The 26,473-nt window shown below is 42.4% G+C and overlaps 1 protein-coding gene across 1 annotated transcript; it reads right to left on the bottom strand.

Annotated features, from left to right (window-relative positions):
• Window positions 1-442: 442 nt before the first annotated feature.
• On the bottom strand, window positions 443-26,103 carry FOXN4 (forkhead box N4). Its single transcript, XM_075568780.1, has 10 exons — window positions 25,838-26,103; window positions 24,040-24,128; window positions 13,516-13,679; window positions 12,739-12,845; window positions 12,469-12,579; window positions 11,599-11,726; window positions 11,363-11,459; window positions 10,213-10,420; window positions 6,114-6,497; window positions 443-2,440 (listed from the first exon to the last, which is right to left on the bottom strand). The coding sequence occupies exons 2-10, from the start codon at window positions 24,123-24,125 to the stop codon at window positions 2,190-2,192; spliced, it is 1,536 nt and encodes a 511-aa protein (XP_075424895.1). The 5' UTR covers window positions 24,126-24,128; window positions 25,838-26,103; the 3' UTR covers window positions 443-2,189.
• Between the last annotated feature and the right edge of the window lie 370 nt (window positions 26,104-26,473).

The raw sequence follows: 26,473 nt of genomic DNA, 5'->3' as shown, positions 1-26,473 counted from the left end.
ATTGGCAATCGGATTAATCCCTGGATCAGCATCCTTCCCATGTATACTTATTTGGTATATCCCTGTATACCTTTCCCATCTAAAAAGATGTCCAACCTTTTTTGAACAAATCTATTGTATCTGCCATCACAGTCTCCATGGGTAATGAATTCCACATTTTAACTGCCCTAAAAGTCATACAAAATAAATGAGCGGAGACTTTAATAACAAAAAAAAATAATAATTAACTGCTTCATTTACATAAGTTTGTTCACATTAATAAATATAAATAAATTTACATAGGATAATACTGCCTAGTACAATATTAAATTATATATTAAAAAAAATACACATAGCCTATTCTATTAACCTACGAAAGTTTGAGAAAAAATTGGTCATTGTACAATTTGTACACAGTGATTTTAAAATAGATACAAAAGTGTCAGGCCACAGTGGTAATATATTTATGCAAATGTAGGAGGCCCTGGATTATATTCTCCTTCTTTTTTTTTTGCACAAATAAATTAAAAGGTAGAAGCATAATGGAATATTAACCCTTTGTGGGTTGATCTACTTGTTGCCAGCGATTTGTAACAAAGGGATTACAATGACATTTTAGAAAGATGAATGCAGGTTCTTCAATGGCTCAGAGACAGCTCAGAATACGCAGTACTTTCTATCATTTGCTGCCAGAGATGGGTCAGACTAAACAGGTCAAGTACTTTGAAGGATAATGTTCTTTGCTGGTTAAAGGTGCAGCCCCTGTTAGTTTGCCACAAACGTTTGGCTGTTTTAGTATCTCTGGAAATTGAGAACAATTTTCTTTTGGGCGTCTGAATGGGGGTGGGGGTCTCTCATTATCAATCCCTCCTTGTTACAGGGACAATTAAGATAAGGACGGGAGAGGGAATGGGGGGCTTTTCCTGTGCAAACTCCTGTTCAACATGTAGGGGGTTATTCATTAAACTGCGATAGTGCCGATCGGGGCCCTATTGCACGGGAACACCCTTTAAAGTCAATGGAAGCTTTCGTGGGATAGTGCCCCGATTGGCACTATCGTAGTTTAATGAATAACCCCTGTAGTGATACTGCCCAAAATGAACAGAAAATGACCCCCCCCATATCTTCCTGTGTTTACAAAGTGTCTTAAAAAATATTTGAATATACTTTTGTATGATTTTTAAAAAATACAATAAAATCTAGGTATCAATCGCTCCATCACTGATAGGGATTCCTTTGGCCATAAGAGGGACTGCGCCTTTTCTTTGCTTTATGAGCTGGTTGAGTCTTTTGACACTTGGAATCGGGAGAATTACTGCTTTGAATGCAGAATCTAATACGTCCCAGAATAATTGGTGCATTTCAACTCTCCTCTTGCTCTACGTGGCCAAATCGCAAGAACATAATATTAGATTTGCTGCCAGAAAGGCCTGCACACATACAAATATATTATATAATGTGTTCAGGCCATCAGACAGCGAAGAAATACAATTACTGACGGCATAACGTTGAATAAAATGTGATCATTTCTAGTGCTATCAAACTCCTGGTTTCCTTTAAGCGACATGGTTTAGCTGCTTTGTATATAGGGCAGAGCTAATCTTCGCATCTGAAGTCTGTAGTTTGCCCACTTATGTAACGTCTCTGCTTTTATCAGAAGGCGTTAGAACTGAGTTCTGTCGCAATGCTTTAAACTCCTGCAGCAGCAGAAGACGAAAACAGCTCTCGAACTAAAAGAAAAAGTCTTCAGAAGAACATCCAGGACGCTACGCTCCCTCTACGTCACCTTGACTCCAAAATTGTGTATCTCTGGTTTAAAGCAGTGCTGGTTTCGTCAAAATGGAGTTAACGCCTTTGCTCTCAGAGTTGTGAAACGAGATATAGTGGCAGCTCTGGCAAAGGGGTTAAAATGCTGATCTGCTTGAAAGAAAACAGTTTGCCTGTTCTTGAGAATGTTCTTTGCCTGTTTATAGTAAAACTCAAGTCTTCATGTCTCAAGGAGGTTCCAGTGTGTCTGGAAAATCAAAGATAGGAGGTGTAAAAAACAAAAAACAAAATACGTTGTGTCACTTTTGGCTTCCTTCTCAGAGATATCCCTAAAGCTAGCCTGCAGCATTAAGGAGGGTACAGATCCAGCAACCCACTAAAAGCCATTGCATGATACTCCGAGGTATTGGTGTCCGTGATGCCCACAGCCGATAGTCCCTGTCCTAAAGCAGAGCTATGGGTTTGTTGCCTGGTGCCGTCACACACTGGGAAGACGACACATTGTCCAGGGTGGCGTACGTGGTGTACAGGCTGGTGACCTGGAAGTCTGCGAAGGAATGGTCACTGCCGCTGGACACTGGCGTCAGGCCGATAGTCCCCAGGTCGCAGTCTGACAGCTGCAGGGGGGAGTTGCTGAAGGCTCCCAGCGTGTCCAGGTTAAAGCTCTCATCCTTCATATCTTCCCAGATATTTCCTGGAAAAGGACACAGACCGTGCTTAAAGGTGCAACCTCTCCATGCAACATGTGTATATATGTACATATACATATACACACACACACACACACACACACACACACACACAAACACACTAACACACTTTTTTATATACCAGTATATAATATTTATTGGGTGTATGTCTATATGCGTGTTTGTTTAAATGTGCGTTTTTATCTTATACTATATTAGTGAAAGCACTGGATGCCAGCCTGCCTGCATGCATGCATGCCAGCCTGCCTGCTGGATGTCCGGTGTCCCTAGGGGAAATCTCATTGGTCCCTTGGGCCGCCCCCGCACACCTCTCATTGGCCTGAGGCGGAGTGACGGCCCAAAGGACACACAGGGACACAAACATACACACAGGGACACACACACACACACACACACACACACACACACACACAGGGACACACACACAGGGACACACACACACACAGTAGGGGGGGGGGTGTACATTAGCAGCATGTATAACCCGGGGGGGGGGGGGGGGGGGGGGGGGGCCCTCACATACCCGCCGGAGCCTCCGCCTCTTCCTCCCCGAAATCAGCCTCCACACCCGCGCGCACCTCCTCCTCTCCCCGTGTCTCCCGCGCTTTCAACCCCCCCCCCCCCCGGCGCCGTTACAGTCAGCGGAGGAGCGAGTGCCCGGGACACAGCGGGGGAGCGGCCACAACAAGCTGCCTCCCGCCTCAGTTCCACGTGGGAGCGGCCGGACGGGTGAGTGAGCGGCCTTCACCCACCCCTCACCCCCCTTCAAATCCCCCCCACCCCCCCCCCCGGCGCTGCTACAGTCAGCGGAGCGAGCGAGCGCCCGGGACACAGCGGGGGAGCGGCCACAACAAGCTGCCTCCCGCCTCAGATCCACGTGGGAGCTGCCGGACGGGTGAGTGAGCGGCCGGACGGGTGAGGGAGCGGCCTTCACCTCCCCTCACCCCCCTTCACCTCCCCTCACCCCCCTTCACCTCCCCTCACCCCCCTTCACCTCACCTCCCCTCACCCACCCCTCACCTCCCCTCACTCCACTTCCCTTCCCTTCCACCTCCCTCCACCCCCCCTTCACCTCCCCTCCACCCCCCCCCCACCTCCCCTTCACCCCCCCACCTCCCCTTCACCCCCCCCACCTCCCCTTCACCCCCCCCACCTCCCCTTCACCCCCCCCACCTCCCCTTCACACACTTATACACACACACACATACAATGTATACACACAAACATGTATACACACACACAAACATGTATACACGTGTATACACACATGTGTATACACACACACGTATACACACACACAATATATACACACACACATGTGTATACACACACGTGTATACACACACACGTGTATACACACACACACGTGTATACACACACACGTGTATACACACACACACGTGTATACACACACACGTGTATACACACACATACGTGTATACACACACACGTGTATACACACACACGTGTATACACATACACACACACGTGTATACACACACACGTACACATACACACACACACACATGTATACACACACACACATACAATGTATACACACAAACATGTATACACACACACACCCCAGCACCACCACATCAGCACACCGGTATCCCATGCCCCCCCAGCACACTGGCATTCTCGGCTCCCCACCATTCCCAGCCCCCATCAACACCATCAGCACCCACACATCGCCACCTTTGCACCTCCCCCATCGGCACACCCACATCCGCACCCCCACATCAGCACCAAACCCTCCCAAATCAGCACACCAATACAATCACCATCAGTACAGCCACAGCAGCACTACCACCGCACATGGGCCGCGTGGACCACTCCCCACCCAAATGCCACACCCACACCACAAACATCCCGGGCAACGCCGGGGCTCTCAGCTAGTATATAAATAAAGCTTGAGAAAGGGCCGTTTTTTGTCTCGAAACGTCGCTCACATTTTATTGTCTGTATCTTGTGTTAAATGAATGTCTTTATATTTTTCTAATTTTGGAGTGCCGTAGACATTATATATATATATATATATATATATATATATTCAAATAAATACCAGGTGCACAAAAACATATGGATAAAGAGAATTTCTATAAGATGCAGCCCCAGTGCTGGTTTTAACACAAAAAACACAATATAAATGGTATATAATGCACCCGGCGCAAAATAGAAATATATGAATATAACAAGATCTCTTAAATGACTCCATAACATCTAACGGATATTTAAAAAAAATGTAATATATGATTGTATATTTTCATTGGTTGGTACATTTTAGTCATTGTGTGTTTTTTATGTTACATTTTAGATCTGTAAGTATTGTGGTATTTTAATTCATGTGTGTTAAAGTATTCTATGTTATTGGGATAATGATTATGTATGTCCATGTCATCTTTGATTTGAACGGCACCTTAAACACTTAGCGCCTGAGCACTTTAATTACCTAGATCGGAGGGTAACCAATAGTGTGAGACTGGGGTACAGGCATACCCCGCTTTAAGTACACTCACTTTAAGTACACTCGCGAGTAAGTACATATTGCCCAATAGGCAAACGGCAGCTCACGCATGCGCCTGTCAGCACGTCCTGAACAGCAATACCGGCTCCCTGCCTGTACCGAAGCTGTGCGCAAGCGGGGAGACTATAGAGCCTGTTACAAATGTGTTATTTACATCAGTTATGCACGTATAGGACGATTGCAGTACAGTACATGCATCGATACGTGGGAAAAAGGTAGTGCTTCACTTTAAGTACATTTTCGCTTTACATGCATGCTCCGGTCCCATTGCGTACGTTAATGCGGGGTATGCCTGTATATCTGACAGACCTTTCTAACCAGTGATTACACCCCCTGACGAAGCATAGTGAACGCGAAACGCGTAGAGGTGATACTGGTTGCTTTGGTACCACGCGTGACACTGTGACGTCATACGCCAGTGACTTTTCCCTGCATGTACTAGGAGGTTGTTTTGAGCTCGGCAGCCCCCGTAATTAGATCTAATACGGCGGTTCCATCTGTGATCTCGGCGTGGGTCGGGTACTTACATCTTCCAGAGGGACCGTTTGTTTTTCCATCAGACTGTTTGGTGGGCAGGGATATCGTGGCACCAACCCACTATTTTGTGAGTTATTGTATTGTTTTTAACTTACATAAAGTGTTATTTTACAATTACAGTTCTTTTTTTGCGCTCTCTTTTTTGTATGTTTTTTGTTTTAGTTGATCGCGGGAAAAAGATTGGAGCTGCAGGAGGGACTTTTTGGATTACTGGACTGCCTGGGATTTGAGCACACCCTATTTCTTTTTACCCTATAAACTTATGCCTGGCGTATTACACAGCTTTTTAGCACTGCCTGGGTTTAAAAAGTGCATAGCCAGTAAATGCAATAACTGTTTGCTAGTCTCCTGCAACGCTTGGTGCCTGCAGTGCAGATCAGTGTGTGTGTTACAGGCGGCGACTTGCCAACATCTATCTTGTGCGTGGGAACTGATGGGCCAATTCCCCCACTTCTCATGTCCCTGTAATAGCATTAGTGGGTAAATGACTTGCGCTCTTATTTGGTGAATGTATAGCACCAGGGAGTTGGGTTATTCGCAGCCTGTGCGGGATATATACCTATCACACACTGCCTCCCCTCCCCCTGCCCTCTTACCTTGCAGCGCAAAGTCCATGATGCTGGGATCCAAGGCATCCACCTCCGTGCTCATATCCGAGGTGAGGCTCAGGAAGTCGGAGGCCGCCCTACTCATGATGTGCTGATGCACGGGGCTGTGGCTCATGTGTGGGAGTACATGGAGAGGGGGGCTCTGTGCTGGGGCCGGCGAGCCTGACCCTGCCCTGGCCTGGGTCTGAATGTGATGGTGTAAGGGGATGGACTGTAAGGACAAGGTCATGACGGGGTGCGGCTGCAGCTGAGAAATAGGGATCCTCCCTGGGACGTTGCCCATGTGCGCCATTGCCGGGAGCTCTGACTCTGCAAGTTTGCTGGACGCCTTGCAGTTGTCGGGTCTGTCCATGATCAGCTTGTCCAGTTCATCTGCACAGGGAAACGAGCGATTGTGTCAGGAGGGGAATTTTCTGTCTGTTCATGCTACCTACAGTGATTCCTCCCTTCTGTTTTCCCCCAGAGCTGAAATGAATAGGGTTCAGCTCTGAAGACCTGCTGCATCCTACCTAGGCTTAGGAAATGCTCCTTTTTAACGGGGCCTCTGAATGGGAGAAGGGAGCAATTGTCAATCAAGTGTTTTCTCAACCTCTGGCCCACCCTGTTAGTATTATAGCCAATAAAGATACGAAGGGTGGGGGGCTTTCCTGTGCAAACTCCTGTACAACACGTAGCGATATCGTGCAAAAGGGAGCAGCCAGAGGAAATCACACCTCTCCCATGTCCCAACTTATTGTGTGTACAAACTAACTGAATAAAATGACTTGTAAGTGGTAATCGCCAGTTAATTCTGTAACTCGCTTTACAGAGTCCTCCAACAGGTGACTGAAAGAGAAAAAGAGTGGTGCGCTGATAAAAAGGACCCTGAAAATAGTTAACCCGAAATATGGGAAGAATAAATGGCCCTATGTAAAAATGAAAACAATTTGAACAATTGTGGAAGGCTAAAAAGAATATACACAAATAGTAAAAAAAAAAATATATATATATATAAAAAAAAAATATATATATATATATATATATATATAAATAAATAATATATAAGAATAAATACAACAACAAAATGAATATTTAACACATGAATGTGTGTGACATGAACCAAAGGGAGTTACTAAGTGGGTGAAAAGCAGACTGATAATGGTAAAAAAAAAAAAAAAAAAAGGGGTATATAGATCAATTCGAAAAAGATTTGTTGAGGTAAGTGTCCTTATGGTTTGCCAAACGTCAAATGCTGCCTTAAAAAATACTATGGATAACCAATCCTGAGTGTAGAAGTAGCATCAAAAGAAAAAGGGGAGAAAAGGTGCAAAAGTTTGCCAAAAACTAGTTGTTTATAGTTAGGGTGAAAGATATAAAAGCACACAATGCAAAAGTAACAAAAATAAATAGACTGCAATGCAAAATGACAATAGATAGACTGCAATAAAAAACTAAAACTTTTGCCTGCTGGGTATAAGAATGGTGCCGATACGCCTGATGCAGAGATGTAGTCTGTAAATAAAACTCCAAAATGAGCCTGTGGTGTTTTTAAGGATGAAAGTTGAAACTCAGCTTGCCAAATAGATGCCAGATGATTGCTGCTGCTGCGCAGCGTCTCCTGGGGTGTTTGCGTCAGTCGGCTTGCTCCCTTGCTTCAGAGCTGCTAACTCCTATGGCTGGCGCTGGTCACCTCCTCACAGGGCTCACAGGAAATGACGTCAGGCTGAAGGGCTCCAGCGTCGCAACCGGTATGACGCTGGTGCTTGCCACTCCACGAAGACTTGCGGCTGTTGTCTTATTCATGCAGTGTCCACCCAACTAGAACGTGATCCACTGTAACTCCTCCTCCTACGCGTTTCACCAATAGAATGGCTTCGTCAGGGATACTGGGGGTGGATACTAATGGTGTTTTATACCCTAAATTAATTAAATTTGGTTGATAAAAAGGTAATTAGCTTGATGGTTAGCTAAAGGTAATTGTTAAATTAAAGGGATAAGTTATCTTGATTTTAAAAGCAATCACTCTAAAGCCTGGAAAAATAATATCCCCTATGGGCAGTTTTTACGGATCCGAAGAAACTGTACCAAAGAGACTGACTTTGAAGACCAAGCGTTACTGCTTCGAAATAAATTTCTACAAAAAGGCTATAGGAGTGAAAGACTTGATGAAGCCCTCAAAAAAGTAAGAGAACAAGAGAGACATGTTCTTGTAGAAACAAAACCCAGAGAGAAAAAGAAAGAATGTGATGATGCTAATTGTCTTTTTGTTACAAAATACAATGGGGAAGCAAATAAAATAAAGAAAATATTTGAAAAATATTGGTCGATCATTTTGAATGATCAAGTCCTAGGAAATAAAATAAATGAATACCCTAAGGTTATATTCAAACGTGCTAAGAACGTGAAAAACATATTGGCCCCTAGTAAGTTATGCAAGGAGAAACCAACACTCATAGATAATCTCCCCTTAAAAAACACCTGGCTTCCTGTGAGACCATTGGGTTGCTATAAATGTGGCCGAACAAATTGTTTGACTTGCAAACACCTTAAAATATTTAATTCACATGTAACCAGTAAGGAATTTTCTATTAAAGAGTTTATCAATTGTAATACAATATATGTTATTTACCTTTTGTGTTGCTCATGTGGTTTACAATACATTGGTCGCACTAAAAGGAGTTTGAAGGAACGTTTTGTTGAACACAGGAGGAACATCATAAAAGGCTTTTTAGGCCATGGTGTACCTAGACATTTTTTAATGCCCACAATAAAAATATCAATGATCTTTCTATAATAGGGATTGAACATATCAAAGTAGATGATCAAAGAGGGGATAGATTATTGAGGCTACGTAAGCAAGAAACATATTGGATTTTTAAATTACAGACAATGCAACCAGGGGGTCTAAATGAAGACCAAGATCTTTTAGCTTTTCAATAATATGTTTTAAATTGTTTATATTATATTATTTAATTATATATTGGTCCTTTATTGTGTTTATATGGTCTTTCCTCCGATATTATTTATCTTGAATTAAATATTTGTGTTTTTAATGTATGCATACAACTGTCTATTTATATTATATATATTTATATCCTTTTTTACAACAAATATTTTAATTACCTGTTTACTAGTGTTTCTCACATGTTGAACTATACATATATACATATATATTTATACATATCGTACTTGTTCTTGTATAAATCCTCTTTGTAGCTTTTGAGACATGAACCAAATACTGGGTGTTGATCGTTAGGTGTTTATCCCTTTAATTTAACAATTACCTTTAGCTAACCATCAAGCTAATTACCTTTTTATCAACCAAATTTAATTTATTTAAGGTATAAAACACCATTAGTATCCAGCCCCAGTATCCCTGACGAAGCCATTCTATTGGTGAAACGCGTAGGAGGAGGAGTTACAGTGGCTCACGTTCTAGTTGGGTGGACACACACTTGCTCGTGTGTCCCCAGATACGTAGAAGCCCTAAAAAAAAATTGGAGCCTGCATGAATAAGACAACAGCCGCAAGTCTTCGTGGAGTGGCAAGCACCAGCGTCATACCGGTTGCGACGCTGGAGCCCTTCAGCCTGACGTCATTTCCTGTGAGCCCTGTGAGGAGGTGACCAGCACCAGCCAGCCATAGGAGTTAGCAGCTTTGAAGCAAGGGAGCAAGCCGACTGAGGCAAACACCCCAGGAGACGCTGCGCAGCAGCAGCAATCATCTGGCATCTATTTGGCAAGCTGAGTTTCAACTTTCATCCTTAAAAACACCACAGGCGCATTTTGGAGTTTTATTTACAGACTACATCTCTACATCAGGCGTATCGGCACCATTCTTATACTCAGCAGGCAAAAGTTTTCGTTTTTTATTGCAGTCTATCTATTGTCATTTTGCATTGCAGTCTATTTATTTTTGTTTTGTATTTTTGCATTGTGTGCTTTTATATCTTTCACCCTAACTATAAACAACTACTTTTTGCCAAACTTTTGCGGATTTTCTCCCCTTTTTCTTTTGATCAAACAGGTGACTGCTATTGGTTCACTGAGGTCCGCCTGACTCGGTTCCTCTAAAAGCCAGCGGCATGTCGGCCTCCATATGGCCTTACCTGGGTTGGCCATGCTCCTGCGTATGGCCGGAAGATCCTTCCTTTTCCACTTCTGCATCTCCTCTTCCATCTTGTCAATCTTGGCTGGGTTCAGGGCCCACAGGCAGCCTTTGCGCGTGGATCCACTCAGCTTGTTCTCCACCTTTTCGAAGCACTTGTTCAGGGATAGGTTGTGCCGGACCGAGTTCTTCCAACCGTCAGGCGCGGTCTGGAAAATGCAAAAGGGTTGGAAGCTGTTAGGACTCTGAAACTGACCAATAAGAACGCTCCATTTAGCAAAGCACCCATTCATTCACACTCAAAGCTTTAAAGCATGGAGCACTCTGATTGGTCCAGGCTGTTGTCATGGAGACACTGAATCCATAGGTGCCAAACCCATTTCTTAGAATGATCCATTGACCCACAATTAGGGGGTTCCCTAAGTCATGGCAAATACAGTAACAAATATATTTGCCCGCGGGACACAAAATGTCAAGGCTCGCTCCATCAGCTAGTAGAAAGTCGCATAGGGAGACATTACAACTTTCTACTGGTGATCATGTTTGTAGTTTTTATTGAGAGCCATTGGGGGGGTGGGGGGGGATCAGCTCTTTGAGACCCACGAGTTCAGGTAAGGTTAAAAAAAAATATATATATATATATATTATAATATATATATCCATTAAGGGACGGATTGTAGCTTTAAAATCATTGAAAGAGCAAGACAAGATGAAAAATGTTTCTTACAGAAAATCACTAAAAAAACTAATTTTATTTGAAAAAGCCCTGGAATGAGCAGGCAGAACACGCATAGGAAGTGGGGCCCCATCCTTGTACGTCAAAATCCAGACGGTTATCTGATAGAAAGCAGTGATCTGATGTGAACCGCATATAATATATACCATCTACGGATCCTAATCATTATACTGTGAAAGCACTTCTGGAGAAGAGATCGGCTGCGGAAGCTGCTTCACGACCTTACTTGGGCCAATTCTAAATACTCCAAAGTGTCCGTTTTTGGATAAAAAGCCCCGGTGACGCCAATGTGAATTTTCTGCCAAAAATGGCCTACACGGGCGCTTCAAACTATGAAGAACTGACAGCTATCTTTGAGTCACAGAGCTCTCTCTGTCGCGGGGTTTGCATTCTGTCTTTGAATGGAGGAGATTACCTTAAAGTATGGGAAGTGCTCCTTCATGAAGCTGTAGATCTCGCTCACAGGCAGGCTCCCTGTCTTGCTGTTCTTTAAGGCCATTGCGATCAGGCAGCTGTTTCAGAGATAGAAAGCGTCAGGGCAACATGTCACAGCTTTGGCATTGTGTAAGTCGCAAGTGCAGCCCCCAAACACTCAATTTCTGCAGTGTGTGCTCTTATATATGTGGCTAAGTGGAATGGTTACAGACTCACCTGTAGGAATAGATGGGTTTGGGGTAGTTCTTAGGATGTACGTCTGGTGTATGGTGAGCTGCCAGGCGGGGCTGTGAATACTGAGGCTGTGTCCTGTAGGAATTGCTGTATAACTCTACAGGCGAACACTGCAGCGAAGACATGAAAATGTGGTTAGAGCACAAACCAGTTTCATATTAATAATGCAGGATTCTTAGGCTGCGTTTATAGTACTGGCTACAGCAACGCTACCCGTGAGTCAAACGTCGCCGTAGCAAAAGTTGCACACTGGTGTGCGATGTTGCTGGCGGCAAGGGGCTGTGTGATTGGCTGCTGCCAGTCACGTAGTGCGTCTGTCTCTGTAAACCTCAAATTCTTTTGACTACAGAGATTTTGGTCGCTGTGACGTCACACGTCGCGTCCCTCCCACTATGGCTGGTCACTACTGACTACATTGAGTTGCTTTGCGGCTGCAAGATGTCGCTGTTGCTGTAGCCAGTACTATAAACGCAACCCTACCCACCCCCTTTGCATTGTGTTGCAGGTCCCCTCTGGCAGCGAATGGGTTAATGCCATGTATTGTCCGCAGGAAGCGGACAAAACCGCCAATGTGGTGGTTCCTTTAACCCAGGGGTGGCCAACTCCAGTCCTCAAGGGCCACCAACAGGTCAGATTGTCAGGATATCCCTGCTTCAGCACAGGTGGCTGTCAAAATGACTGAGCCACTGTTTGAGCCACCTGTGCTGAAGCAGGGATATGCCTAATATCTGGCCTGTTGGTGGCCCTTGAGGACGGGAGTTGGCCGCCCCTGCTGTAACTCCTTTGCTGCCAGAATGGCCAGTATGATGACCCAGTATAACACAGACTCCCCCAGGTGAAGAGCTGACATACCTGTTGAGTACTCTGGGACAGTGAGTAGACTTGCTGGGAATGGGGCTGGTACACAGGCTGCTGAGACTGCAGACTAGCAGACGGGTGTCCGACCATATTGTACTGGCTCATCTGATGGGAAGGTAGATGAAAACGGATGTTAATAACGTCTTTCCTTCCAGAAAGACACGCAGCCCATTGCTTTGCATGTTATTTTGCTTGCAATGCATCACGCATCCCTCCGGCAGCGATGAGATTTAAAGTCGATGTTCAGGTCTTTTGCGCGCTTACATTGCATCCGTGTGATGTCATGGTGTTCAGACCCATAATCCCCTGCTGCATGCTTGCTGGCACGTGAATCATAGCCCCCGGTGAATGCATATTACTTGTTATATGACCTAGAAGGGAATTCACAAGTTAATGCATTAGGCTGCAAATACACACACATATTATATACAGTGTTCAGAAAAAAAATCACAACATTTTCCTGACAATTTCAGTAATTCTAGGTCTTACACCTTACATTATTACATTGAAGAACTATTTGATAATTAATAAATATTCTTTGGAATTGGTAAACGGCGTGATGAATTTATCAAGCGTATAGTTGCAGTTTAACACATTTACGAGCTACGAAGGAAAAACTCCTGTTTTTAATGAACATGAACCTCCCTTAGTATATCTGATATTTGTTGAAATAATACAGTGACATCATTTTAGTTATCATCAGTTGATTGCCTACATTGTGCTTCTTATATAGTTTTAATCTACATAACAGACCTACAATTATGCACATTTTCATGGGGATTGAGATGTGATGACAAATGAAAGGATCCCTTTTTTTTATTTTTGCTGATAACGGTATATACACACACACACACACACACACACACACACACACACACACACACACACACACACACACCATAGAGATATAGCATTATATAAATAATTTATTTTCATGATATTATAGAGGGCTTATTGGTACTGATCAGGCCTTTCTGGCGCTGAAGGGATTCAAATGTGGAAACGTATCCATACCCCCCATCATAGGATAGTGCAGCTCACCTGTCTGCTGCAGCATTGAACTCTGGGAGTTGAGGCTATAGTCCATCCTTCCGCTGGTCATCTGCTGTAACCTAGGCACATCCACAGAGGTCAGCCACGACAGGGACTGCAAGTCGTTGGGGAGGTCATCCTCTCGTATTTGGGAGGGGTCGGAGGTCATCAGCCTATGGACAGTGACATCACAGGTTAGCAAAGAGCAAGGATAAGTAGCTGTCCCAGTTTGGGACTTTCACATTGTGCGCTGGGCCCTTCGTCTCTGCTCAGAAGAACCAGAGTATGTCAGTATGGTAACAAAGCACCACAAAACCTTGCTTAACCCTTTCACTGTCAGTGGGGCCTGCAACACATTGCAGAGCGGGGCATTTAATGGGTTACATGATCAAGCAACATCGAACGTGCACGAAAATGCAAACCCTCATCTCTGAAATGCCTTCTGTTCTATAAACCGATTCATAATTAAAACCCCTTCACGAAAGAGCTAGACACTTCCAAGTCAGGTGCAAAAGGAACCACACTTTTGCTTTTTGTGCACGTGTGTTTATACGCAAGGACAGATCCACTGATGCTGCTGTTAGCGCAACGTGAATGGAAACTGCATATACATGTTTAATAAGCCCAGCCAAAAATATTAATATTTCCCCCTCTATTTTGATTTTCTTTCCCCCTTTTTTGGATTCCTATTGGTCTAATTTTACCATCAAACATTTAATCAGGATATTCGGTATTTGCAAATAAAATACAAAAATTAAAAAATTCATTTAGGACCGATGCCGATACAAAATAAATACAAAAAAAAACACGCTTCGTTAAAAGACAAATATTTAGTTGAGCGCTAACTCCCTTAGTGAAGGTAACATCAAAAGATCAGTTGCCTTTGTTTATGTTCCATATTCAGAAAGTCAGATTTAATGCAACCCAAAAAGTTCACCTAAATAACATATTTAAGCAAAATAGATGCACAATCTTTATAATATACAAACAGACTAATAGCAACCAGGCGTATGGACTAAATGCTATTTATCTGCTGTCGCTCTTTATTTTAAGATTATTTACATTTATTATGCGGCGGACTCTAAATTGTGTACGTTTCTTTTTGATCGAGAGGCTCGTAGAGGCCAAGATAAAGCAGCCTGCTCTTGTAACGGAGAAATAATAAGGTTTTCCATGGCTACCCACAATGCTCCTTCGTTTTTTGTAGGGTGAAGGACTGAAAAGGGGGCAGGGGGTGGGGAAAGGGCACAGCTGACCCTTGTCCTAGCCCTGCTATTGGCTGAATCATAAGCAAACAAGATCATTAAATCATTTGAAAACTGGGCAGGCCTGTGTTGTTTGCAACAGTTGGCTCGTTATTGAAAGCTGATCACCCCATTGTGTTTTTAAACGGCTGTAGCCTGCAGGCACGTGCCTCTATTGTTTTTTTGGGACCCTGCTTTAATTGTTTCCCTTTCCCCAACCCCCCCTTCCCCTCCTGCCCCTGTTTTTCATCTCCCCCTTTTGCATTAATCCGGCTGAATGACAGCAGACACGCAAGACACAAAAAGGTGCCATCTGCTACCTCACTGGTGCCTACCGGTGCGGGAGGACGAGTTAGAGATTTTAAACAAACGAAGAGGTCGGATGGGCGTTAAGAGTCAAAACCCTATGCACACGCCTCCTGTCACACGATGAGTCTCCATCCAGCCTTCCTCGCACCCTGCACATGTGCGGACACTTCAACACTCAGGGTCTATCTGTCGGGAAAGTCTTCTTATAGCTGTAAGGGCTGCAGTTTCCCTAAATCAGTGTTTTCAACCAGGGTTCCCTGAGCATCACTAAAGGGTTCCCTGTAATTTTAAGGTCATTTTAAAATTGTACCAAATACAGAAGAATTTACAATGCATCTGATCTCAGAGGCCCTATTAGAGAGGGTTGGGGTTCCTCACAATGCATCTGATCTCAGAGGCGCTATTAGAGAGGGTTGGGGTTCCTTACAATGCATCTCATCTCAGACACGCTATTAGAGAGGGTTGGGGTTCCTTACAATGCACCTGATCTCAGACACGCTATTAGAGTGGGTTGGGGTTCTTTACAATGCATCTGATCTCAGACACGCTATTAGAGAGAGTTGGGGTTCCTTACAATGCATCTGATCTCAGACGGGCTATTAGAGAGGGTTGGGGTTCCTTATCCAAAAAAAGGTTGGAAACCACTGCTCTAAATAAATACCTCAACCCCAAAATGCAAGTATCAAATGATAAAAAAACTGCCGTGGCTTCATATGTATGTATAGCTTTATTTATATAGCGCCATCCAGGTACATAGCGCGTCACAGCAGGAATACACGGGACATAATATAATAATAACACATAAAGGGAAGACGCGCTTCAGACATAAAGCAGTAGGAAAAGGAGTCTCTGCCCTGAAGAGCTTACAATCTAAGTAATACAACTGAGAAATGCCATGATATCTCTTTTAACCCCGAATGCATGTGTCACATTATAGTAATGTACAGTACTGTGCCTTAATATTGTTGAACAAAAGGGAGTACAAGGTCCCTAACACCTATTAGAAACCCCAAAACACCCCCAATAACCCCTACACTTCCTGAGCAATCTGCGCTGCATTGTAACATGTTGCTGACATGCCTATGTGTGTATAAATCAAGCTTATACATACAGTGGCATAGATAAATATTTAGGTTGGCAGAAATGTGCCCTATTGCAAATATATATATATCTATATATATCTATATATATATCTATATATATATCAAATGGAAATATTACTGTATGCTCATTTGCATGATATATATATATAAATATATATATATATATATATACACATATACACACGTGTATGCATCCTGAATAAACCCATTCCAGTTTCCCACACATACCTTATGTTAGAGTTCATGCTATTGAGTGTTTTTATTGCATGTATGCATTGTTAGAAACCTGCTTAAGAATAAGATTTGTGCTATAGGGCAACTGTTTGCAGGACGGTACTTGGCAAAATTCTAAGTGGGGAATCAATTACCAGGAATCATAATTAATATCTGTTAAACACCATCGCTGCCAGAGAGGCCTGCTGTGTTTATTGTATGGAACGACAGAAAAATGGCATTCTGGCTGCCTGTTCAGTATAACAATATCGACCGTTTTCACTACCCCAGGTTACTTTGCATTTAATATGTCGCATTAACGTTCAGGCCTATGAATACGGAGTCTGTCAACGGCCATGAGACATGGCTAGCTGCTAATTCATGTCTCCAATGCTCGCTTCAATGACCTGGAGCCCTGACAGCCAGCTATTCACAAGTTAAATTAAATCAGCTGGTAGCTCTACACATCCTACACTGAACTGTTAGCCCAAACGGTTGAGCAGAAGCCCCTTATACGGGTGAGTAGTCAAATAGGACCTCCACTGCTCTGTTGCAATGACCCTGCTGAAGCTTTAGTTTTAATTCTCAGACTTCGCCCGTGGACATGGATTTATGTTATTTTGTTACATACGCACAAAGAGCCTGAAACAAAATGACAAGAAATATTCTTTAGCCGGAGTCTGCTTCAAGTGTAAGAAACTCGCCGATTAGCTATATGACATTCGACAAGACTTTTGATACTGAATTTGTCGCAGGCATAGACACACAATGTGTGTATATAAGATTTACATCCCGTATAATATATGTGCAGCGTGTAACTTCTCCACACGTTTCTTATTAATACTCCTTAAACTGTGACATGAGGGCCACATACTTACAAAGTCACTTGTTTGTTCATCAACAGGGAAAGGAACTAAAAAAAGTGTCAATATTTGCCGTATTACTACAATTCAGCTAACTTTAAATAAAATGTAAAAGTTTGGATAAAAGTGTTCTTTAAGCTGCTATCCTCTCTGACAATGGAAATAAAGCAATTTACTGATTGGATGATCCATTGTTCTGTATGTGGACAGACTTCTCTTTCATGTTTCCATGAGCAATAGAATTCCTATACTTATTAGGGTCTGTTCCCCCTAAGTTGACAGTCACATGTTTAAATGGAGCTGAGTGACACTCAAATCACACAAGCACAAGTACTTTTAAATTAGTATTTAAACGCTTACCATTTGCCATGGTAACAAGATGATAGGACTGTTTGTCAGTCTTCCAAGTTGCAGGTAAACTGCTCTTTTGTCTTTGGTCTTAGCTTTTAAAGTAATTCTAATGGCATCATTAGTTAAACAGATGCACATAAGTAGCCGATATGCTTACATTTAATGTTCCCGGAGAAAAGCAAAACCTATTAATTTTTTACCAGATACAAATAAGTGAAACAGCTGCTTTATAGGGTGATTCAATCTTTGCAAAGCAGCTGATTTCCCTGATAAGCTGTTCATTTTGTTTGTCCCACTACGTTAAACGACCTCTTTAACCTTTAGTGTGATGGGGGTCCGGCGGCACCAGATTGCCACCGGACCGCGGTACTTCCGGGTCATGTGATCATTCCAGAAGCGATCACATGACTCGACCAGGCCCCGGATGGCAGAAGTGAGTGGTGGCTCCACTACCGTTTCCATCTGTGTGGCTTCTCCGTCAGGTCATATCTGCCCCATGGAAACCAGCAAGCGCCTGTGATGACACACTGTAATGCCACTATATGGTGCTAAGGGGGAATGAACCTACGATATGGAGGCGAGGAACACTATTTGGTCTTGCTTGAGTGCACAAGTTTTTTGGGGTTCGACTCCAGGCTGGTCCACTTGCACTCCATATTACCTTGGCAAACGGTTTTCTGTGTGAAGAGCAGACACGTCACCTCTCACTAATTCTCCATGAATCCCACTGATTCGCAGTGAGTGTCACCAATTCGGAGTATCGCCGACTTGGAGCGAGCCTCATCGATTTGAAGTGGGTCTCAGTGATTTGGAGTGAGTGTCACCGATTCGGAGTCTCACCAACTCAGAGTCAGTCTCACCCATTTGCAGTGAGACTCACCGACTCGGGGTGAGTCTCACCGACTTGGAGTGAGTCACACCGATTTGCAGTGAGTCTCATAGATTTGCAGTGAGTCTCACAGACTCGGGGTGAGTCTCACCGATTTGTAGTGAGTCTCACCGATTTGGAGTGAGTCACACCGATTTGTAGTGAGTCTCACCGATTTGGAGTGAGTGTCACCGACTTGGAGTGAGTGTCACCGATTTGGAGTGAGTCTCACCGACTTCGAGTGTCACCGATTCGGAGTGAGTCTCACCAACTTAGAGTTAGTCTCCCCCATTTGGAGTGAGTCTCAAAGATTTGGCATGAGCGTCACTGACTCGGGGTGAGCATCACCGACTTGTAGCATCAGCATCTCATAGACTTCATTAGAGTTTCAATGATAAAAAAAAATACTTTGGTGCAGAAACCCAAATCTCATTGATTTCAGCCGTTCTCTCTGAAATAACCATATCGGTCTGATTTAACCCAACAGCTGACCCTACACCGGCTCACTTCCACTCCCTGACATCTCACTGCTTTGCTAGATAAAGATTCATTCCCCATATCTACGCCAGAGCAAAATATTCATGCACTGGCTCATGGTGATTAGCACTAACCTCTCCTACAAGGGAACGCCACAGAGGCACATGTGTGCAGCCCTTTCCTCTCTAATTGGGAACTATCCCCCTACCCCTGTTATGTTGGAGCACAGGGCTCCCCCGCAGAGATCCTTGGGACTGTGGGGTCCTGTCTTGTGGTGACAGGACAAGGGTAAACAGCGCTCATACAACCTGACAGTTCTATTCTTGTGTCTGACAGACGGAAAAGACACACACAAAAAAACATTATCTACACTGTTTTCTCAGAAACCATGACCAGCAATGGGGCAGAGTGCAAACTTCCTACATTTCACATGAAGAAATTAAAATATTGTACATTTTAGCACACACACACACGACAGTCTGTCTGTTATGAGAATAGACTTGGTATGTGGTGAAACTTGATTATAAAAAGTAGTAGCACTGTGGCAGATAAAATAAAAAAAATTATCTACTTTTATTATATTTTGTGAAAAAGATCTTTAGACTGTTATAGAAAGATTTAGATGTATGCTGTAAAAAAAGGAAGGAAGAGGCTGTATACAGTAAATACATGCTTTATTTAAAAATCAATGGCTTTGTAAATGTGTGAAGACAAAATTAGAGGTACTGGTTGCAGTTAAACGTTAAATATTTAATATAATCAAAAAACGCCAGATATCACTCCTAGGTTTATGAAGTTTCCAGGTTTCCTATAAATTTAGTTTAATCCCAATACTTTATGTAACTGCTGATTTTTACTATTTAAAGAGAGCAGCCAGAGGAAATCAAACACCTCCCATGGCTACAAACTTTACCAATGGATTTAAAATACCTATAGGTGTTTGATTTCTTTTTCACAACACCTATGTTTGTGACTCCTTCAACATATATTTGACTCCAACATACATTTGACTCCTTCAACATGGCATTAGTTCTTTTTTGACCTATGAGGGACGGTCCCTCTGAGTTGTACTAAGCCTTAGCACTGCTTAGGGAATATGGGCTGTTTCCTCCCAGCATTTGGTTCTATACATTTTTATAAGTATTTTGCTTTACATTAACACAAAACTTTTTTTATCTATGAAAAGTAAAACATGTCTATTCATATTTACACCGAATTTCCTCTTTAAATGTGTAATTACTGCAGCAGTCAGTCACACGTTATCTGTGGCAAAACGCCTTTTTTTTTTACATCATTTTTAAAAGGTTTCTACATTATTTAGTACGTTATAGGCAGATATTTGTTGATCACTTAGGGTTAAAAAGAACGGTGAGTTTGACTGTACACATCACACACAAAGTTTATTGAAAGGTGATTGTCAAAGGCATTGGTTTCTTTGCTAGCTGGGTGAAAAGGTCATTTCCATGACCCTGAGGAATGCTACGTGGGCCTTCCTTCTACTGTTACCATCCCGCCGCTCCGCCACTGCAGGGTTTTGTTTTGTGACACAAGCAGAGGCTGGAGAAGTGGTATGGTGGCGGCCATCTTATATGTGACCCGAAGGATTTTTTTATTTTTATTTTCAGTATTAAATAAAAAACAATAATAGTTTTGTTAGAAACTGTGAATTTGCCCTGGACTACGTGTAAATGTGATCCTTATATGAGATATATATATATATATATATATATATATATGTGTAACATTTAATAACAAGGGTATTATTATTATTAGCCCATATCTGTATGGCGCCAGCATATTACATAGCGCAGTACAATGTTCGACAGAGGACAATAACATTCTCCATACTCTTGGTATTCGGAATAAAGCTCTATCCTGGATCTCCTCTTACCTCTCCCATCATACTTTCAGTGTCTCTTTTGCTAACACCTCCTCCTCCTCTATTGATCTCTCTGTGGGGGTACCCCAGGGCTCTGTCCTGGGACCCTTTCTCTTTTCCCTTTACACACTCTCTCTAGGTGACCTAATCACATCTTTTGGGTTTAAATATCACCTCTATGCTGACGACACACAAATTTACCTTTCAACCCCTGACCTTACACCTGCTATACAGACCAAAGTTTCTAAATGCCTCTCTGGAATATCATCCTGGATGGCCATCCGCCGACTGAAACTTAACATGGCAAAAACAGAGCTCCTTACACTTCCTCCCAAACCTGGCCCTACTACCTCCTTCCACATTGCTATTGGAAATACGATCATTCACCCAGTAGCCCACGCACGCTGCCTAGGGGTTACACTTGATTCCTCTCTCTCATTCTCCTCTCATATTCAAAACGTTTCTAAAACTTGTCGCTTTTTCCTCCGCAATATCACAAAGATACGCCCGTTCCTCTGTTACTCGACTGCTAAAACTCTGACTCAGGCCCTCATTCTCTCCCGTCTTGATTACTGCAACCTCCTGCTGTCCGGCCTTCCTGCCTCTCACCTGTCTCCCCTACAATCTATCCTAAATGCTGCTGCCAGAATCACTCTACTCTTTCCTAAATCTGTCTCCACATCTCCCCTCCTAAAATCCCTCTCCTGGCTTCCGATCAAATCCCGTATCTCACACTCAATTCTCCTCCTCACTTTTAAAGCTTTACATTCTTCTGCCCCTCCTTACATCTCAGCCCTAATTTCTCGCTATGCACCATCCCGACTCTTGCGTTCTTCTCAAGGATGTCTTCTTTCTACCCCCTTTGTATCTAAAGCCCTCTCCCACCTTAAACCTTTCTCACTGACTGCCCCACACCTCTGGAATGTCCTTCCCCTCAATACCTGACTAGCACCCTCTCTAGCCACCTTTAAGACCCACCTTAAGACACATCTGCTTAAAGATGCATATGAATAGCACTGGATAATCCTGGACACATGATACATAAAGCTTGGCCCCCTGCAGACGCACTTACTAGAATTCCCTCCTACTGTCTCTGCACGTTCTACCTACCTACCAATTAGATTGTAAGCTCCTCGGAGCAGGGACTCCTCTTCCTTAATGTTACTTTTATGTCTGAAGCACTTATTCCCATGACCTGATTTATATTATTTGTTATTTATATGATATGTATTACTACTGTGAAGCGCTATGTACATTTATGGCGCTATATAAATAAAGACATACAATACAATACAATAACAAAAAGAGTGTGTATAAATTAAGACAAACAGAGAGAAAAGGAAGACGGTCCCTACCCCAAGGAGCTTACAATCTAATTCAATCATATTATAACTATTTACATCAACTGGGACCTTATTCAAGATGATATATTATTGTAATCGGATGTACTATACTTAGTTTCAGTTCCACTTTTGGGGTTCTTTGTATTTTTGTCTTTATTGTTACACAGGGTATCTAATGGGGTGTAAATAATCCCAGGACTGAGCAGCAGGGGGTGCTAGCGCCTCTACCTGCACATGATTGATATTCCGGTTACAGATAAATATGTCGGTAAACCTGATAGAATCGACAGCATCTATTTAACCAAAGTCTATAACACTGCAAAAATGGACCAATACCACAGCAAAATAAAAATTAATTCATAAACATGGGCCAAGATTTGCAGGCGAAGAAAAAAAAACCTAATGAATATCTATCTTTCTATCTATCTATCTATCTATCTATCTATCTATCTATCTATCTATCTATCTATCTATCTAGATGGATACATATATAAAATATATATATATGTATATGATATATCTATATACAGTATATCTATAAATAACAAAGGTATATGCACACCATAAATATGCAAAAAAAAAAATATATATATATAATATATATATATATATATAGACACACATACGCACGCACGTACGCACGCACAGTTGAATGTGTGTGTTAAAGTGAACATTTGTTCCCGGACCTGTGAGATTAATTCTTAGTAATCCCTAATGAATTCAGGATTTGGCTGTAGACTCACTAAAGTGGGTTAGTGCTAATAGGGACCAATGACGTGAAAGGGAATTTCTTTGCGTTGTTGTCGGATCGGCACTAATGCACGTTATTAAATAACCCCCAAAGTGTTATCATGAAAGACAACAAATAAAGATTATAAAAACCCTCCGTCTCAAGTATTTGGATAAAAACAAAAGAAGGTAAAAATGATTTCAGATTACTTTTGTCTGATTTTCTTTTCATCTTTTGAAATAAGCCAGTTTGTTAACCCATGAAATGCTGTATGTTCCCTTTTGCCCTAGAAAGGGCTGCCTCTATAACTGCCATGAGCTAAGAAGGTAGGTTGTACTTAGAGAGGGGGAAACTTGCCCAACATCCCAGAACCTTCTGGCGTTGTGAAGGTCACTGTATCTCCCTGTGCCACAGAAACCCAAATTATATTTTAAGATATTGTTCTTAAGTCCTACCAAACTCTGTATAAATGATAAACTATATGAAACTATGTAAAAAAAAATCATTTACCTGCGGTGACACACACTATTAAAGACATTTTACACATAAAAGGTTATATGTTTTACATGCAGAAACATATATGTTTGCATTTCGTTTCCTTGCAAGCACATGCCGTCACATGCAATATAAACTAACTATCAGTATATGCAAAAAAATGACCAAAAAATAAAGGTTTAACTTAAATGCAATGTGCTGACGCATTATTAAAAAAATGACTGTAATAATAATGTTTCAACCTCTACATCCCAGTTTACATTTTTTATATATATTTGCTTGTGGATTTTTGCATGTGGGATATGAACAAAACGTTAGGACCTGTGAAGATAAAAGGATGAATTTGTAATGTTTTAACCCCTTGGCTAACTGTCCGTATGAGCGGGCAGTTGATGTAAATCAGACCGAAGTTTCGGGACGCGCTCTGACCTTTACTTTGATAAAGGTCCGAGTGCGGACGGAAACGTCGATCCTGTCCACTTAAATAAACCAGGACAGCTTCTGCCAGACCCATGAGTGCCTGGGATGTTACCCATTCTCTGCCTGGCTTAACCCCTCGACTCCCAGAAGGTGGTGGGAGGGGGGTCAACCGTATCAGTCAATGAGAATCGGGATTCAGTGTGACGTGCATTTCAGGGAGAAGAAATTAAACAAGTACCTGTACTCCTGGTTGGGAGGGTGATGGGTTTGTCCCGAAGTCCTGATAATTTCAGACATTATGGCTGAGATTTCGCTGTCTATCATTTCCTTTAAGGGAGACGGGAAAATATGTTTTATTCGTGAATGGCGATGTTAACCTTTTCGCTACCGGAAGGGCCTGCAAGGCAATGCACCGCAATACGGCGCAGGCCCCTCTGGAAGCTAAATGGTTAAACCGTAAAGCACATACATCTACACAATAAATCAGAACATCGATAATGGAGAGGGGGGGGGGATCTTTCTATTAAAATAATTTTACTTTATAACAGCTATTTTGAACAATTTGCAGTGAATTTGACTATGTGACTCTAGTAGCAAAGAGGGAAAATTAGCTGTAACACGGGGATCATATTGGTGCAAAGCAAAGCGCGCAAGATTTGGCAACACATATATATATATATATATACAGTGGTTGACAAATCACCAAAAAATCTACTCGCCACACAAAAAAATCTACTCGCCACCTAGTACCAAACGTGTGCTGCTTGGGCCAATATTTACTCGCCCGGGGGTTATATCCACTCGCCCAGGGCGAGCAAATGTATAGGTTTGTCGAACACTGTATATATATAATCAAAAGAGAGGGCACTCACGATATTCAAAAAGTACATTGGCATGGGTGCTCCACGTTGAAGGCTGGACTTGGTATACAGGAAACACATCTGGGCACCGGCTTTCCTCCCACAAAATAAAGTTTTTGAATGTACAGTAGAGTAAAGAGCCATGTTTTGGTCCTCTGTGTGGGGACCTTGTTCAACTTGATAAACAGAGGACCAAAACGTTGATCTTTAATCTACATTAAAGCACTTTAATTTTGGATGAAACTCTGTGTGTGCCCAGATATGATTCCTGTATATATACATGTATTTCTTTTGGGGGGTGGGTGCTTATACTTGGGTAAATGACATTAGATTTAACATAATTAGTGGGGGGAGGGGGGGTTACAGATCTCCTGGAAGAAATGAGGAGGTGACACTGAGCAGAGGTGATATTACACATGACATTGAACATGTGGAGAGGTGATAAGAGGCTCTGCGCGTATGGCACGGCTCTTATTAACCTGTCACTCCTCGCGACTCCAGAAACATGCACACGCTGTTCAACTTCCACCCGTCAACACTGAAAACACCCACAACAAATCAGCTGTAACAGCTACAGGTTGCGGTGTATATTTGTATTTATTTTTTATGAGTTGTTTCATGTCAGGTATAAACATTTCAATAAAAAAAGATTATGATAGGAAATAATTGCATATATATATATACACACATCATTTATTTATGAACATAAAGTAATATCTCAAATTCAAGTGTACAACCTATCATACATATTGACATATACAATAGATAGAAAAATGTTAGGTTTCTAATGACGATGGTATATATATAAATTACACACACCATCAGTATATACATATATATATATATATATATATATATATATCGTTTTTATAATATTAATGATGATGGTATATATATATATAACCATCAGTATATATATATAATATTTAGTTTTTATAATATTAATGATGATGGTGTGTATATATATATATATCTTTAGATTGTTAATGATTATGGCAACTATATATATACATACACACAGTATATTCCTTGAATTGCAAATCAAATCTAAGCACAATGTATAAGCTGCCTCTCTCGACAACCCCATATCATATAAACAGTTTAAGTTTGACAATACGTTAAAAAAAAGGTCCTTTTTTTTTTTTAAATGCAGAAGAAATAAATGATTCTCCATACCTAGATCCCGCAGGGTGCAGGTGGCTAGTCTTTGCAGTGAGACGGTGAGAGGATGGCAGTGGGGGTGAGCAGCTCTCACAGGGGACGTCTCCTCTCTGGGATGGGATTTCTCTCTGTCCCCAAAAACCTTTTTTTTTTTTCCTTCTTTTTTTTTTAAATTTCCCTCTTCTCAGGAGCTGTCCAGCTCGGCGCATGCGCGGTGCGGACTCCCCGGGTCACTGACAGGGCAGGGCCCGAGACTGTCCCATCTCTCTCCCCCCCCCCTTCCCCCCGGGCTCTTGTCCTCCCCCCCCTCCTCTTCCCAAATCCCCCCACCCCCAGCAGATCCGCCTTTGTCCCCTCACAAAATGGTCTCTAACAGGCCGCTTGTCCACTCATTGCACCAAACACTGCAGCTTCCCAACTTCCACCTGCCCCAGACACGGGAGGGGGGGGGGATGTGCTTCTAAAGTGACTTCAATCGATCACAAATCGAGGGTTCATCTAAGCTGCTTTCTTTCAGCACCTCTTTAAGGGCATTTAGGTTTGCTACAGTCTATGTGGAATTGGATTTCGTGTAGTCTTGTTCTTTCACAGCTGGGCTTTATTTACTTGTCATATGAAATTGGTGGGGTTTTAGAGTACAGTTATTTATAT

This window comes from Ascaphus truei, chromosome 13 (assembly GCF_040206685.1).
Source record: "Ascaphus truei isolate aAscTru1 chromosome 13, aAscTru1.hap1, whole genome shotgun sequence".
Classification (NCBI taxonomy): domain Eukaryota; kingdom Metazoa; phylum Chordata; class Amphibia; order Anura; family Ascaphidae; genus Ascaphus; species Ascaphus truei.
Note: the sequence above shows the minus strand (reverse complement) of the source record. Positions and strands in the feature narration are given on the sequence as shown.